The sequence below is a fragment of the Triturus cristatus genome, chromosome 3_1 (genome assembly GCF_964204655.1).
Source record: "Triturus cristatus chromosome 3_1, aTriCri1.1, whole genome shotgun sequence".
Taxonomy (NCBI): Eukaryota; Metazoa; Chordata; class Amphibia; order Caudata; family Salamandridae; genus Triturus; species Triturus cristatus.
Window position 1 is genome coordinate 640,453,451 of NC_140583.1, and position 17,819 is coordinate 640,471,269.

The 17,819-nt window shown below is 44.2% G+C and overlaps 1 protein-coding gene across 1 annotated transcript in view; it reads left to right on the top strand.

Annotated features, from left to right (window-relative positions):
- The window catches only part of MEGF11 (multiple EGF like domains 11), a 1,813,102-nt gene that overhangs the window by 636,475 nt on the left and 1,158,808 nt on the right, over positions 1 to 17,819 (top strand). Inside the window, exon 5 of the mRNA XM_085644629.1 lies at positions 11,883 to 11,975. Coding sequence (XP_085500755.1) covers positions 11,883 to 11,975 — 93 coding nt within the window. The remainder of the gene's footprint in view (positions 1 to 11,882; positions 11,976 to 17,819) is intronic.

Below are 17,819 nucleotides of genomic sequence, written 5' to 3' on the forward strand. Positions count from 1 at the left end.
CAGGTATTTAGGACCTGTCTTATAGAAGGCTGAATGTGCCACCATCAAGGCTTTAAAAATTACCCTTTTCTTTCTGGTATTCTGTGGAAATTGATACGGTACTGAGAAATTGAGGTATGTGGGACTCGGAGCAATTCAAAACATTTGAGTGGTGTGACCACTGGCTCGTTTATTGCACCCCATGATATACATCTTCCCTCCAACTAAACTTCTCTCAACTCTTCCCCAATTTCAAGCAGATCATTTCCTATAGATGGAATAGAACACAAGAACACTGAGTACAAGAATACTTAACATGTGACATGCCAAGACTAAGAACACGCACCCCCATAATATTTAACAAAATATGGAAGCATTTAAAAATGTACAATCAGATCTCAAAGGGAAATCAAGTGGAAAATATCTATCACATGAAGACGCATGAATCCCCAACATATCCTTCCAATCTCCTAAACTTCGAATCCTACATCCAGATCTCGGAGTGGAGATGTCTAGCCCCACGTACAGTGCCTTACTCCTATCAAGGGCCACTCTTGGATGGCATTACTCACTCCTCACTGTTACAAGAGGCTCGCCACCACTATGCGCACCATTCAAATCTTCACACTCAAGATGAGGGTGTGCACCACTTTCATCCTCACAGTCCAACGACCACACACCCGTCCAATCCCTCACACTCCACCACACTCCATGCCTTCCAGATTTTGCATAGCGACAAATAACTTAAATGTCAAATTCTTTCATTACACAATAAGGCTGAATTATGCTTCGTGTTCGTTGTTCTACCTTTCATGAGCGCAAAAGGTCTCACACCACTGGGCAGATTTCTGTATGTCCAACCATTTTATTAATTTCATCTTCCCACTTTAGCCAGTTGGTTTTAAATAAATGTATGATGCCTTTAATCACACTGTTACATTTTTCTACACTACCATTCCCACTAAGATGATAAACATAAGTAGTTTTATGAACAATTCAGTTGTGTTAGAAATCCTCCACACATTATGATTTGATCTGCAGGACTTTTTTGCTGATGTTCCACCTGGGTAAACCTTCCCTCGTGAACATCCAGTCTAAACACCTCACTGCAGCTTCTTCTTTAGCTCTCTTTATTGCCTGTAGGCCATTTAGAGAAGTGATCAATCAACACAATTATATATCTTAAATCTACAATATCTTTCTGTACTGGTTCCATGATATCTAAGAGCTTCCCCAGCTCCCGAGGCCCCCCCCCCTTTCACTGTAATGACGATCGGCGCGCACGTCGTGCCGACGTCTTTTACAGTGAAAGTGAAACTGAAATGAGCCAAGAGGCTCATTTCAGTTTCACTTTCTACGTGCTCAGGTGTCTATCTCAGCCCCCTGAGCACGTAGAAAGACGGGAGAGGTATCGTTGGAAAGGGGAGAATCTCCCCAGTGGATCCCTGCTTGGGGATCGCCACAGGAGGGCGATCCCCAAGCAGGGATCCACCCACTAGACACCAGGGGGGGGGGGAGGGGGAGCGGCCCCTTGGGCAAGGGCCTTTGCTCCCCCCATGTAACTTTGGCGCAATTTAGTCTTTTTGCCCGCCCTGGGGGCAAAAAGCCCACTATACCCCAGGGAATTTTTTTATCAATAAAAGTAGGGGTGGGGGCTTCCCAAAACGGGCAGGCCCATGCCCCCACCCCACCCCCCAATTACTACAGTCTTTATGCCCCCCCCGGGGGGCAGATGGGGCATTGGCCCCTAATCTGCCCCTTCGGGGGGGAAGAAAGCCCACTAACTACCAAGGATTCGTTTTTACTTTTTTTTTTAGGGTGGGGGCTGCCGCAACGGGCATGCCAATGCCCCCACCCACCGCCACCATTACAGCCTTTCTGCCCCCCTGGGGGGCAGATGGGGCATTGGCCCCCAATCTGCCCCCCGGGGGGTAAAAAGACCACTAGACACCAGGGAATTGTAAAAAAAAATAAATAGGGGTGGGGCTGCCCATAACGGGCAGGCCCATGCCCCCACCCCACCCCCCAATTATCACAGTCTTTCTGCCCCCCCGGGGGGCAGATGGGGCATTGGCCCCTAATCTGCCCCTCCGGGGGGGCAGAAAGCCCACTATACACCAGGGATTTGTTTTCTGTTTTTTTTTAGGGTGGGGGCTGCCCGAAACGGGCACGCCAATGCCCCCACCCACCCGCCACCATTACTGCCTTTCTGCCCCCCCTGGGGGGCAGATGGGGCATTGGCCCCCAATCTGCCCCCCCGGGGGGGGCAAAAAGACCACTAGAAACCAATTGGCCCATGCCCCCACCCCACCCCCCAATTATCACAGTCTTTCTGCCCCCCCGGGGGCAGATGGGGCATTGGCCCCTAATCTGCCCCTTCGGGGGGGGGGGTTGAAAGCCCACTAAACACCAGGGATTTTTTTTGCGCAATTGTTTTTAGGGTGTGGGCTGCCCGAAACGGGCACGCCAATGCCCCCACTCTCCCCCCCACAAAAATGACAGTCTTTCTGTCCCCCAGGAGGCAGATGGGAGCTGTAGCCCCCAATCTGGCCCCCCCTGGGGGCGCAGAATGCCCACTAGAAACCATGGATTTTTTTGTTTTATTAGTGTAGGGGTAGGGGCTCCCCAAAATGGGCATGACAATACCCCACCCCACCCCCAGAGAAATTCCAGTCTTTCTGCCCCCCCAGGAGGGCAGATGGTGGCAGTGACCCCTGATCTTCCCCGTGGGGGGGCAGAAAGCCCAGTAGGCGCCAGCGAGTACGCAGGCTTTTTTTATGCGTGGGGGTGGGGGCTGCCCAAAATGGTCATACCAATGCCCCCATCCCCACAAAAAATAGCCACAGTCTTTCTGCCCCTTTAGGGGCATATCAGGATGAAACCCCATTCCCCGATTCCCCCCCAGGGCGGCAGAAAGCCCACTGGGCTCCGATCTTTTTTTAGCAATGTGTATACTGGATTTTGGGCCCTAGCGCAGTTGGCAAGTAGGCAAACCTAGCAAACCTGTACATTCTTTAAAACTAGACACCGATGGGAATCCTGGATGGGGTGACTTCACTGGCTCTCACCAGGTTCTGTTACCCAGAATCCATTGCAAACCTAAAAATGTGTTCAAAATAACACATTTTCCTCACATTTCTTTGTCGGAAAGTTCTGGAATCTGCGTGGGTCCACAAAATTCCACCCACCCTGCGTTCCCCAAAGTCTTCAGAGAAAAATGGTACCTCACTTGCATGGGTAGGCCTATTGCCCACGTCAGGCAAGGGCCCAAAACCTATTGAGGAGACATCAAAATTACCTATCACAAAACAACCTGGTTTTGCAAAGGGGGTCCTATGAGTTTTTGTCCCCAGGCTTGGCGGCCACCTCGGGAAACCTACCAAACCCACACATTTCTGAAAACTAGACACCCGGGGGATTCCAGGGAGGTATGGCTTGCGTGGATCCCCCAACGTTTCCTTACCCAGAATGCCATGCAAACCTCAAATTTATCTGAAAAAATCACCTTTTTCACACATTTTTGTGTGGGAAAGTTGAGGCATCACCAGGCTGACACAAATTTCCTACCACCCAGCATTCCCCGGGGTCTCCCGATAAAAACGGTGCCTCACTCGTGTGGGAGGCCCAAGTACCCGCGACAGGCAAGGGCCCAAAACGTATTGAGGCGACATGAAAATTGCCTACCTCAAAACGACTTGGTTTTGCAAGGGGGGTCACCTGGGTTTTTGGCCCGGTGCTCGGGGGCCACCTAGGGGAACCTACCAAACCCACACATTTCTGAAAACTAGACACCCGGGGGATTCCAGGGAGGTATGGCTTGCGTGGATCCCCCAAAGTTTCCTTACCCAGAATGCCCTGCAAACCTCAAATTTAGCTGAAAAAATCACCTTTTTCACACATTTTTGTGTGGGAAAGTTGAGGCATCACCGGGCTGACACAAATTTCCTACCACCCAGCGTTCCCCGGGGTCTCCCGATAAAAACGGTGCCTCACTCGTGTGAGAGGCCCAAGTACCCGCGACAGGCAAGTGCCCAAAACGTATTGAGGCTACATGAAAATTGCCTACATCAAAACGACCTGGTTTTGCAAGGGGGTCACCTGGGTTTTTGGCCAGTGCTCGGCGGCCACCTAGGGGAATCTACCAAACCCACACATTTCCGAAAACTAGACACCCGGGGGATTCCAGGGAGGTATGGCTTGCGTGGATCCCCCAAAGTTTCCTTACCCAGAATGCCCTGTAAACCTCAAATTTAGCTGAAAAAATCACCTTTTTCAAACATTTTTGTGCTAAAGTTGTGGCATCACCGGGCTGACACAAATTTCCTACCACCCAGCGTTCCCCCGGGTCTCCCGATAAAAACGGTGCCTCACTCGTGTGGGAGGCCCAAGTACCCGTGACAGGCAATACGTTTTGGGCCCTTGCCTGTCGCGGGTACTTGGGCCTCCCACACGAGTGAGGCACCGTTTTTATCGGGAGACCCGGGGGAACGCTGGGTGGTCAATTGTTTAGGTTTGCAAGGGATTCTGGGTAACAGACCCTGGTGGGAGGCAGTCAAGTCACCCCATCCTGGATTCCCCTGGGTGTCTAGTTTTCAAAAATGTATAGGTTTGCTAGGTTTCCCAAGGTGGCCGCAGAGCTAGGGTTCAAAAACTACAGCTAGACATTTTGCCAAAAAAGGGTCATTATTCACTGCGAAATTGAGGTGTGACCACGTTGCGTTTTGCGCCGTTTTCTTTCGCGGGCACTAGGCCGACACACACAAGTGAGGTACCGTTTTTCTCGTAAGACTTTGGGGAACGCGGGGTGGGTGGAAATTTGTGGATCCACGCAGATTCCGGAACTTTCCACCACAGAAATGTGGGGAAAATGTGTTTTTTTGGTCAATTTTTTAGGTTTACAAGGGATTCTGGGTAACAGACCCTGGTGGGAGGCAGTCAAGTCACCCCATCCTGGATTCTCCTGGGTGTCTAGTTTTCAAAAATGTATAGTTTTGCTAGGTTTCCCAAGGTGCCCGCAGAGCTAGGGTTCAAAAACTACAGCTAGACATTTTGCCAAAAACGGGTCATTTAACACTGCGAAATTGAGGTGTGACCACGTTGCGTTTTGCGCCGTTTCCTGTCGCGGGCACTAGGTCGACCCTCACAAGTGAGGTACCGTTTTTCTCGTAAGACTTTGGGGAACGCAAGGTGGGTGGAAATTTGTGGATCCACGCAGATTCCGGAACTTTCCACCACAGAAATGTGGGGAAAATTTGTTTTTTTTGACAATTTTTTAGGTTTGCAAGGGATTCTGGGTAACAGACCCTGGTGGGAGGCAGTCAAGTCACCCCATCCTGGATTCCCCTGGGAGTCTAGTTTTCAAAAATGTATAGGTTTGCTAGATTTCCCAAGGTGCCTGCAGAGCTAGGGTTCAAAAACTAGAGCTAGGCACTTTGCCAAAAAAGGGTAAATTTTCACTGCGATATTGAGTTGTGACCATGTTGCGTTTTGCGTTGTTTCCTGTCGCGGGCACTATGCCTACCCACACAAGTGAGGTACCATTTTTATCGGGAGACTTAGGGTAATTCAGATTTGTAAAGGAACTGTTATTATCTATTGACTTTCGATGCATTTCTGCCTCCCAAATGAAAGATATTGTATAAAAAAGAAGTCATTCTAAAAAATTACTGATAATTCTCATGCTAGTATGAGTATTCCCAATTTCAGAAATGTGCAAATATCTACTGTTTCTAAACTCTATATTTTGGTCCCATTTCAGAAATACATAGGTGTCTTTCATACCGATTTTTCCATGTACACATTTTTACAGAATAATTACTATATACCCGGTACATAATAAAAAACCATTGCAAGTTGCTGCTCAGTTTTTGGCTCTGGGTTCGTCGGGTTCTTTGTGAACCTACAAGTCCTATATATCCCCACAACCAGTAATGTCCAGCGGATGTAATGGTATATTGCTTTCAAAGGGCTGTCATAATTAGAAGAAGTTACAGGTGAAAACGTTGACACAAAAGGCTGTTTTTTTCAACTAATTTTCAATTTATCCTATATTTAACTGTTAGTTTCTATAAAGAAACCTTAATGGATCTACACAAATGACCCCTTGCTGAATTCAGAATTTTGTCTTCTTCTCGTAAATGTATAGCTTTCCAGGATCCATTATTGCTTTTGTACCCATTTCTGCCATTAACTGGAAGGAGGTCAAAAGCACAAAAAATAGCAAAATTAGGCTATGTCCCAGAAAAATGTCAAAACTGTGTAAAAAATGTTGGGTTTCTGACAAAAGTCTGGTATCCCCGAAAAGCTGGGAAAATTGTAATTTGAACCCCACAAACCCTTTTTTGATAACATTTGCAGGGAAAAACCCAGATGCTTTCATTTGCAGCCCGTTTTTCCAATTTTTCCGAAAAAACCCAAAAGTTTGCTGTATTTTGGCTCATTTCTGTGACCCCTCTAGGAGAAACCACAAACCCTGAGTACCTTTAGAATCCCCATGATGTTGGAAGAAAAGGACGCAAATTTGGCGTGGATACCTTATGTGGTCAAAATGTTACAGGGGCCTCAGCGTGCACTACCCCAAATAGCCAAAAAAGGGCGTGGCACAGGAGGGGAAAAGGCCTGTCAGCGAAGGGGTTAAGTCCTTATCATCCATCCAGGCAATGCTGCAATCATCCTATTCACACCTGGGTATTTCCTCTATTAGTAACAGCAATCTACTTTTTAAAAAATCCACCATTTTATTCCCCTGCCCCTAAAAATGTGCCCTCCACATAATTGAAATCCTACAACCTTACTGACCACCGACCTATGTGTGTAAATGCATTGTACATCTCCCTTTTAGTTAAAACTTTTATAAGGTGTTTATGATCACTGTGCAGAGTAACAAATGTGCTCCATATGAATCATATGAATTGACTAAAAGTATTCTAACCCCCATACTCTTTCTACATGCAATTACCACTTCTTTTTCCTTTATTACTGGTTTGACTATGCACCACCGCCAACTTTCTACCACTAGCATCAGTGGTAACAATACTTTTGCTACTAGGGTCAATCTCTTGTAAGGGTGGAGCTGAAAAAATATGTCAAGTACTTTGGTGTCCAGACAAATGTAACTTTTTGTCATTATTTGTCTCAAGGTGTGTGTCTTTTTCAGCAAAATTGCTTATAAACTTTCAGTGAAACTCTGCTAAAACTAAAAAAAAGCTCTCACATCATTCTTCTTCTTAGAACTGAGTGCATCCCTGATGGGCAGTTTGTTGGAGCATAATTATACGAAATCTCGGCAAAATTTTGCAAGATTGTATGAGGAGCATAACCCAGCATTTAGTGCCATTTACTTAGCACAAAATGCATCCTTGAGTCCAAAATGGATTCAATGGTGCATTTTGTGCTAAGAAAATAGCACTAAATACAAAAGAACATGGACAGCAGCAGCCGCTCAGGTTGTATTTCTGTGCTCTTGTGGTAGGCATATTTGCCCTAAATTACTTAGAATTACTTGAGTGAGCATAAGTTTTGGTCATTTCGTGTCACAAAAGTAACATGTAAATACTGTTATTTTGGATGGAATGGTGCACCAGGAAAGTGTATCACTTTTCAATGAAGTTCAAGATGACGTGTCTTTACAGAAACAGATTGAATCCTTTATTTTCTCCTCTGATAACAACATATAAACATGAAAAACTTCCAGCCAACGCGTTTCATTCAGGAAAAATAACCTTTTCGAACTTCCTCAGGGCTCATCAGTGTCTTGATAGCAGTAATTGATTTCATGCTTCAGTAAGTTTTCATATAAATGTGTAATCCATGGGGAATGTGCTCCCATCAAATCCGCCCGCAACAATAACTTGGCCCTCCAAAGGTTTCCAGATGAAAATACTAATATAACTTTAATTACTGCGGCGTAGTTAGAATTTCACCCAGGCCTACTAATAACTCCTTTTCAGTGTGCTGCCATCACACCCTACTTCAGGCCCCAAATATGTCATGCCACAGATGCATATTTTAACTTGCTGTATCAGCTGTCAAGCCTTTGCCTTACAGAATTTCCAGGACCTGTACCAAGCCAGTGTATTGTTGGGTATTCATTCTTACATGATAACAATGTCATCCTGGAAGAAAAAAAAACTGTGACCCCCCTTTAATATTTTGTACTTTAGCATTTGAAAAACACTTGAAGCTGAAGGAACCCCAAACGGCTTTCCTTAGAACTGGAAAGACCCAACTGGGGTTATGAATGCTGTCAACTTTTTGGGATGTAGGGTGACTTGATGTTCTGTGGTAGAGGACTCTATAGTGGATAACCAATTGACTATCCCCCCACCACTTTTTTAGACATCATTTCATTAATCCTTGGTAATGGAAACAATGTTCTTGTTGCAATCCCTGAGATCAATGTATAGTCTTACCTTTCTGGTGGCTTGTCTGGCCATGAGCAGAGGAGCCACCCATTCAGATGATTCTGTTTGTTCAATCATCCTAGCGTCCTTTAACTTATTTACTTGCTGTGTGGCTTAATCTCTTACCAGCATGGGAATATTCCAAACTATGTGAGCATTTCGGATAGCATTTATACTATTTGGTTGTTAAAACCTTCACTTTAACCAATTTTCCCAGAAAACACTTTTAGAAACTAAGCACACCCTGACCCATTGCTTCAACTTCTTCCGCACACAAAACCTGCTCAGGACGTTTTTGGACCTACTATTATGTCCAGAGATCCCCAATTCATCCACCGCAACACAGATGGTGCCTTCTCTGTAAAATACAGTATTCCTTCTGACGTTTACTGTTTAATTCAAATAATTTCCTAAAGCTTAACATTGCTTTTGCTCCGTGTTCGAAGCTCGCAGTATCAGATGGTTCTATTTCTGCTCTTAGTTTTCCCAAAAAACTCTCCTCCCATGCCTCTTCATTCATGATTGTGCACGGTGACCCAGAAATCACAACCATTTTTCAAGTAAAGCAATTTCAGTACTTGTAATCAGAATACAAGTATGTGGAATAAAGAACACTGAATGCAATACTACTTACAGGTGCAATGCAAAGAACTCTGTTCAGCTTGAGGGTTTTTTCTTAGAAATGGAGAGAAATACTGATACTCGAGTTGCTTTTCAGTTTTCAGTTTTTCACAATAAATACATATGCCATGTAGTGTTTTTCAAAGAGCTCCATCATGCCCAGCGAGAACTGATGGATGAGGTTTTGTACCCCCCCACCCCCCCCCAAAAAAAGCTATGGGTTGTGTTGTATTCTTCCTTATGTTCATTCCAGTATATGAAAAGGTAAACAGATTTATTGTATGCAAGGGAGTAGAACACTCTATGGAATTCTCAGTAGCTGGGAGTATACATTGTCCAAGGACTTTGACAAACTTAGAGGTGCTTTGTCACCTTTTACTTTCTCACAATAACCTGTTTAATGTTTCATAGATTGCTATGATGTTCAGATTTACTGTTTAAATCACATGTTCAAAGCCCATTGAAAACATGCTCATGGTCTGCACTTATGAAGGGGTTTAGAAAGCTAATTCCTGAAGCAACCTTTAGGCCCCTTGCAATGCTCGTCTTGACCCAGGCCACCCCACAGTTTGATGACTACTGAGGCAGGAAAGGTTCCAAAGGACTGAATAAGGGAGAAGGGAATCAACACAGAAATAGAAGCAGTTATGGAGATGGGAATCCCTGTCTGGCCATCCTAACATCAGAGGCGGCGAATGCAAGGAGTGCTTGCTACACGAGGAAGGGGAACAGCCATTACAATGCATCATTTACCATGCAATGCCTTTACCACACAATGCCTTTACCACACAATGCCTTTACCATGCAATGCCTTTACCACACAATGCCTTTACCATGCATACATTTTTACCGTGCATGCCTTTACAACGAAATTGTATGTGTATATCAGGTATGTGAAACCCTTTAATATGTAAATAGATATATACATAGATATATAGATGATACACACACCTACATATAAATATGTAGATGTATATATGTGTAGATATTCCCTTATCAACCACAACCCCTAAACTCAACTACCCCTAAACTCTAAAAATACCCTTACCACCCAATACCCTTCCCCACTTCTAAACCCTAAAAACACCTTTACCACCCAATACCCCTATCCACCCCAGGCACGGTGGGACGATATAGGTGGATCTACTTGGCAGGGGACTTGGACGAATTGTTCTGTAGTCCCCCCACCCACTTGTTTGCCTAAGGAGCATACACTTTCGTAAATACACACATTTCAAGGCTTTTTGGGAAATTCTCGAAGGCCACTACAAAACCGTGAGTTAATTCGGTCTTGTTTCTTCACCTGAGGTTAGGGTAAGCCTTAGCGAGCTTATACCGCCAAGGTGATTTGTTCACTTGATAGGTCCTGAAGAAAGCTTCGTGCAGTGACGTATAGAAGCTGAAACATGTCGACCAAACTAACACGCAAATAGGATATATCTGATTAATTGATATCAGTTGAAATTGTCCTTTATACACTTGCTTTTAACTAGTGCCAGGTTCGTCGTCATTAAAATTATTTTTGGACGTATCCTGTGTACTTTTTAATTCACACCTCTCCCTTTTTTTGCACACTCACCATATTTGAATTGTCTCCACTGGTCTGATATCTTTGCTCCGTTGTAATCAAAACGTTGAAGCACACCAGAGGTGCATTAGGCACCTCTGGTGGAACCCTATGATGAACCAACCAGGTTGGTGAGTGAGGGTTCTTTATACATATCAGATTGATTTGTTCAGGGCACATTATCACATTACAGGTTTCCCTAGCTCCGCTTGGGACTCTTACTTTTCTTTTTTTCTTCTGTATACACTCTTTTGTTGTTTGATTTATGGTAAAGGCATTCCGCAGTAAAGGGTGCATGGTAAAGGCATGTGTGGTAAAGGCATGTGTGGTAAAGGCTTGTGTGGTAAAGGCATGCGTGGTAATGACATACAACCCATGAGGTATGCTCACTCAATGAATGCTTTTTTTAAGCAAATACTTTGTTGTAGCAAAATCCATTATCCAAGAGGCCCATCAGCAGACATTTCACATTGTCAAAAGACAGAGATTAACTTACTACATCATATCATTGCATCTTTTATTCTGTATCATTTATAAAAGCGCCAGGATATATAGTACTCATGTTATCAGCAGCATTATGAAAAATGACGTTCGAAACCAATCAACCGAACAATTTAAGCAACTAGTCGTCAGGTTGTATTCCATACCCTGGAAGAGTGAGAGGAGTCTAGAAGACTCTGGCTTCATGTCTCTGCGATGCTGTATGATCATGGTCGTGGAGTGAGTACATGGTGGTGTGCGGGGAAGCCTTTCTACCCACACACAGCGGCAGAAGCGCACTATGCGCTCATCAAACGCCTGGTATAACAGGGTAATAGATCTCTATGCGCCATCAATTGTGAGTATGCTCCTCAACCCCTGATGTTTCTGAGTTTCAGTGTGTCCCACCCTCCAGAGTTTATGCAATCTCACTATAAAAAATACATAAAGAAGAAATTGTTCCCTGGAAACATCATAAACATCACTGAAAGTTACATATCCTTCCTTCATAAGTAAGTCCCCAATGTTTTCAAGTCCTTTGTCTACCTTCCTTCCCATGCCCCTGATGAGGAAGAGTTAGCAACCTTGACAACCCGCTTGCTAGTTGACCTCGTCGCACACTTTTTGTGCACCCATGGACAGGAGACCTCTTAAGATATCACTGTGTTGGCAAGCAGTTTTCTCATTCCTTAAAAACACACTCTGTGATATGACTGACGGGTCTTGAAATAATATCGACTTAGGAAGCCTGCTTTGTTGGTGTTTATGGGGTTTATGTACTCACACTTGTTGCATAGCTCTAATTCTTAATATTCTCCTGCTTCCCTGAACAGCCCTCTGCACAGAAGAATGCATGCACGGAAGATGCGTTTCACCCGACACCTGTCACTGTGAGCCTGGCTGGGGAGGAACTGACTGCTCCAGTGGTGAGTAATGTCCAAAAATTGAAGCATGAGTTATAAGGCTTATGAACCACAGCAGGCACTTTTCTTAAATATTTCAAAGAATGAGTGACTAGTTTTCAAGATTTATGAGAGAAGGGTGCCTCCCTAAATTGCTCTGACCAGACAAGAACGAGAAGGGTAGAACGAGGACTACAACAGAACATAAAGGATGGAAACACATTGTGCCTGGCTTCTATATACATTTTGTGTGTTTTCTGATTTTAAATAGGGGTGGGTGGCACTTGCAGAGTTTCATACAATGGAATTCCGTGGAGTTACATTAAAACTTACGAGCGGCCAAACCGGCACATCATGCTGATTTTTAGCACCGGGAGCTTGTGGTGTGCCAGAGGGCGCTGCTTCTTTGCTGCCTCTTGCGTAGATTCTCTACTCAAGCAGCAGCTTTCTCACCGTGAACGGGTGCCATCCTTGCACTTGAAAATCACACTAGGGGGGGCAATTTACTGTTAGCAAGCCGCGGATGAGAAAAAACTCCACCACACGGCGGTTGGTGGAGTTTTGCCAGAACTCTGCGTTACTAGGTTAATGTGGAGTGGGCAAAGCTCTGTGTACTTTACAGGGTGAGTGGCAGGACTGGCCGTAGCGGGCAACAGGCAGTTCCCCGGTTGGTCGCCATGGTGGGGTAAAGTTTCGGGCCCCTGGGGGGCCGTTTTTGTTACAGGGCCGCTTTTGCAGCATAGCTGCAATATCGGCCTCTGTAACAAAATCGGCCGAAACCAGCCTTGGCAAACAGCTAGGCCACACCCCCAACCCCCGGGGGACCGGCCGAGCACTTTGCCATGGACGGTTTTGGTTCCCAGTCCGGCCCTGGAGAGCGGAATTACCCACCCACCCCTAATTTAACATTTACTACTTTATAGGTAACTTTTTTCTGTGTCTCATTAGTTTGTTATAATTATTTGTCCATTATTCAATTCTGGGCAATTTTATACCTTTCAAATTCTTAAAGTTATATTTTGTGCTTAACTAAATAGTGGCTCATTTGATACCATTTATATTTGTGCAATCTATCCTACTCAGCACTCATCTCCCATAGCTGTGAATTCCCTCTACCAATAACACAGATCATACGAAATGAGTAATCAAGGTTCCTGTCACAAACTGTGAATTTGATTTCCCCTAAACACCACAGTGGAAGATCAAAGGGAAAGAAATGGACATTAGAAAAGAAGGAAATAGGAACACACCCACACACACAGAGACACACACCTTTTTTTTTTACAGACATTATAAATCAGAATATCGAGTGCAAAATATTGACAAGCAAAAATATTATGGCCAACATAACAAATAGAATATTGTGAAAGTCAACATATATTGGTGAGTATAGATTTGCTGTTCTGTACCCCACTTCTCTGTACCTTGAAGATATATCCCATATTTAAGTGTAAGTAACTATTGCACACCTATATATACTTTCCATCACAATATTATGGTTGCCAATATTCTGATTGCAATATGTTGATATTGAGAAAGTCGATATTCAGGTGGTAACCCTGACCAAGTGTTGTTATTGTACTCTCTAGCCAACTCTTGCCAAACTATTCTCTGACTACGCTGATTATACTAGCCTCTCGAAAACGTTTATCGTGCTAATCTCTCGCGAATCTTTAAAACCATATTAACAAGTATTCTACTACTTGTAGTGCTATGAGGTAGCATACTATGTCTCACCCAAAATACTGTCCTTATCCATACTTCAGCGATATCCCACCTAGACTACAGTCGCAGCTTATAGAAGCCGTTCCCAAATAAGATGCTAGAAAACTAAACTAGGCCTAGAGCTAATCAAAGCAGCATGTTTGTCTGAAGACTCACTATACACATCACATCTGCCCTCATGTGACGCCCATGGGCTCTCAATCCAAGAGGGTCACAATTCCTGATTTGTTTCACAATCTATACGTTGTTCCAAAGCAATGCTGGAGGCTATGTGAATCTGCATCTCCAGATGGCATGTGCCCGGTAAGAGTTCGGAAAGCGATGCAATCTTTATAATTCTTCTTTCTCCTATATTTTGAATTCTTCCTTTTGTAGTAAGCTACTGTTTGTAAAAAACGAATTTAGACCCACAAGAAGTTGCAAGCTACAGACCTATGTCTTTGTTGCCTGTTGATACCAAGATGGGAGAAAAATGTCTTGCTTGTTGGTTGGCTAGTGTTCTTGAGGAACATATTCTCCTAGGTGCTAGCCAATTGGGCTTTAGAGCTGAATTAGGCGAGGAAGATGCACTGGTAATGGTAATTGATTGATTAAGATATGATCTGCCCTGCCTCATACTGCTCAATCCATCCGCTGCTTTTGACACAGTGGATCACACCATTCTGAACGGATGACTTGTGGAGGAAGGAATTAAACCGTGTTGAATTGATTTAGATCATTTTTTAGGCGTCATTGAATTTACTCCAATTGTATCATCCTTTAAAACCCAAAGGAGTGATGTAAGATGATGTTTTCCCCAATCTTCTTTACAATTTGCTATGTTAATCTCATTTCATATACAGATAGCGTACAGCTTGTTGTTAGTTTAGATGGACCAACCATCCTGATGTTACTCGACCTATCGGCTGCGTTTGACACCATCTCTCATTCCATTATGGTCCAGAGACTCTCAGAGATTGGTGTCAGAGGAAAGGCTCTAGGATGGTTTCAAGACTTCCTCAGCAATCGCACACAGACAATCAACTTATAAATATTTAGATATTGTGTCATGTCAATAGACCCAAGGGTTCCACAGGACTCCTCGCTGAGCCCTATGCTTTTTAACATATATGTGACCCACTGGCTTAAGTGGTAAGATCCTGCGGCCTAGATGTAATCGCATATGCAGATGACACACAATTAATCAGTTCCATGTGGCCAAACCCTGAATCCGCAAAACTCAAATTCGGAGAAGGTATTAGGAAAGTCGCATACTGGATGTCCCAAAATTGCTTGCAACTTAACAGCAACAAAACTGAGATTCTGCTGTTCAGTAAGGTACATGCGCACTGGTCAGGCGACTGGTGGCCGTCAGAACTCGGAGCCATTCCAACACCAAAAAAGGTGGTAAAAATTGTAGGCATCCTAATAGATGATAACCTCACAATATGAGCAGGTAGGCTGGTCACGCGGCACCTGTTTTGGAATAATTAATATGCTTAGAAATACATTTCAGTGGTTGCCCCTTCACTCCAGAAGAACTTTCAACCAGGCTCTTGTGGTCAGCCTCCTGGATTCTGGAAATAATCTCCTGGTGCAGCAAATGACTCACTACTATCAGAGCTTCAGGTGGTTCAAAACACTGCTGCATGCCTAGTCTTCAAACTTCCACCCCAATCCTCCTCAGAGCCCACATTAAAGTCTCTTCATTGACTTCCTATCGGGGAGCGCACAATTTTCAAGCTCCTGTCCTTAGTTCACAGATCCCTATTGGTCAAGGGCCCTGTATATCTTCAAATCAAACTTCACTCTTACCTCCCGTCTAGAAATCTGAAATCAAAAGATCAGCTACTGCTCTGCTCCCACCGCATTTGTATAGCCAAATATGGTGGCTGATCCTTGGCCCACGTCACTGGAACAAATTACTCGTACACATCTGTGCCTCTTCCGACTTTCCCTTCCAGTTTCAAAAAGCTTCTTAAACCCTTGCTATTGTAAATTTCCTCTACTATCCTTCTCTTCTTCTACTTGGATTGCACAGCAGCACTGAGATACCCCATCGGAGGTGATTTGCTGGGCTATACTAAGTGTATATAACATAACATACCCGCCATATTGCACTGGATGACTGAATGGAGATTAAATGGACATTTTACTTCTGAGTAAAGATAATATCTGGCCTCTTACTGTATAGCCTGAAAGAGTAATGGATCTTGGCTTCCTAACTGACAGAAACATGAGAGTGACTTCTCAAATTAATTCAATGGTGAAATCTTGTTCCAATACAAAATGTTGAGGAAGGTTATATCATTTGTCCCTGACAAACACAATGACAAAGCAATGGTATTAAATGTTGCCATCAGTTCAAGATTGAATTACACCAGTGCTTGTTATCTCAGATTCCCATCTCAATCCCTACGGAAGCTCTAAATGACTCAAAACAGTGAGGCTAATTTCTAATCTTCAGAAATGTGACCGTGTTTGTGAGGCACTTGATTAGAAATTGGCATCACTTACTTGGTTACCCAAAGAAAAGAGAATACATTTTAAAGCATTATGCTACTGCTAGAAGCCTTTCACAGAAAACAGGTTCCAAGCTTTAGCAGGCATTACGTTCCTAGATTTCCTTACAGAAGATGCCTTATATCCAATAATTTGCCATTATTATTAATTTCAAGAGTTTTTAGGAGCAGACCTGGGTGAAGAGCTTCCCCATTCTGGCCCGTCGGTTGTGGAATTCTCTTCTGGTCTCTATCAGATTGAATGATACTTTATTGGGGCTTAGAAAAGCTTAGAAAAGTTACTTATGTTGTTAAAAGTGTTTTGCTTTTTTTAAGGCTGTATCATTGTGATGCCTATCTGAATTCAATCTCTTAGTGCCACGAAGCCCCTGGGCATAAGACTGCACTTTAAAATTCCCCTTTGATTTTATGTAGCAATAGTCTTAGAGACCATCATCATTTAATGTGAAAAGCCTCCGTGGGATCCATGGAGGGTCCAAGATTTGCGAATCCAGCATCAAATCTGCCAATTTAAATGTAAAAAAATATATTTTTTTATTTTTATTTTATTGTCTTTGGGCCCCCACCCTCCACATTTGACCTGGGGGTCCGGGTATTTACACTCTACCCCAATATGCTCTTTTCCTATTTATTTACCCCAACATGGTGCTCCGTGCACCCTGTTGAGGGATGGTGGCTGCTACATAAGTATTTCTGTGATGGATTACCAATCAGAACATCTGATGCCAGATTAGCAAATTTGCAATGCAGGACAGAAGCAAAAGTTCCTTTGTCCAATGATGTGCTTTTATTTTATTCTGCGAATCCTTTGTGGACTTGCGAGTCTTTGGAGAATCTGTTAATTAACAGTTCTGGGGCTGTATTATAGAGTGCAGCACATTTTCCTTGCTAGCATCGGGTGCAGCTTTCAAAAGGTGTGATAACAATGAGAGTGCACCGCATTAGTTTGAATGTGCTGCCCCCAGGGCAGCAATGAACTTGTGCTGCCCTGGAGGCAGCTTATTCAAGTGAAATACGGAGTGGCTTTGAAGCAACCGATCTGTGTTTCATTGTGCAGGCGGCAACCCGTCTGCACTTTTAGGGGGGGTTAGAGATCCCCTTGCAGGCGGGTGCAGTGAGGGACTGCACCTGCCTGCAAGGGAATGGCTGTGGGGTTCAAATGATCCCTTCCCCCAACAGAGGGCTGCCATCAGGGGGTGCACAGACAGTGTGCCTCCTGACAGCTTCTTTGCCTCTGTGCTCCCATCTGAAATACAGCATGGGTGCAGAGGCAAAGGGATTCCCTCATTCTAGTGATAGAAGAGTCTGCGGCCCTTTCAGTAATACCAAAGTGCCCCAGGGGAGTGGAAAGCGGGCACACATGCCCGTTGCACCCCCAGGACACTTTCCATAATGCGGCCCCAGCTAGCTGTAAAATGTAACCTCTTCATACCCACCCCGAGCACCTCTTTAAAAACTTGAGGGATGATTTACAATTTGACGGATGGAGGTTTGACAGTACAGGCGGCAGAGTAATTTACGCCACTGCCTTCACAGCAACTCCACCCACCACATTTTTAAAGGACCGCCAAGCCGGTGGTCATTTCTTAAAGCATTGCCAGGAGCCATCACAGCAGTTCCTGTCAATGCTTTTTGCAGTTTG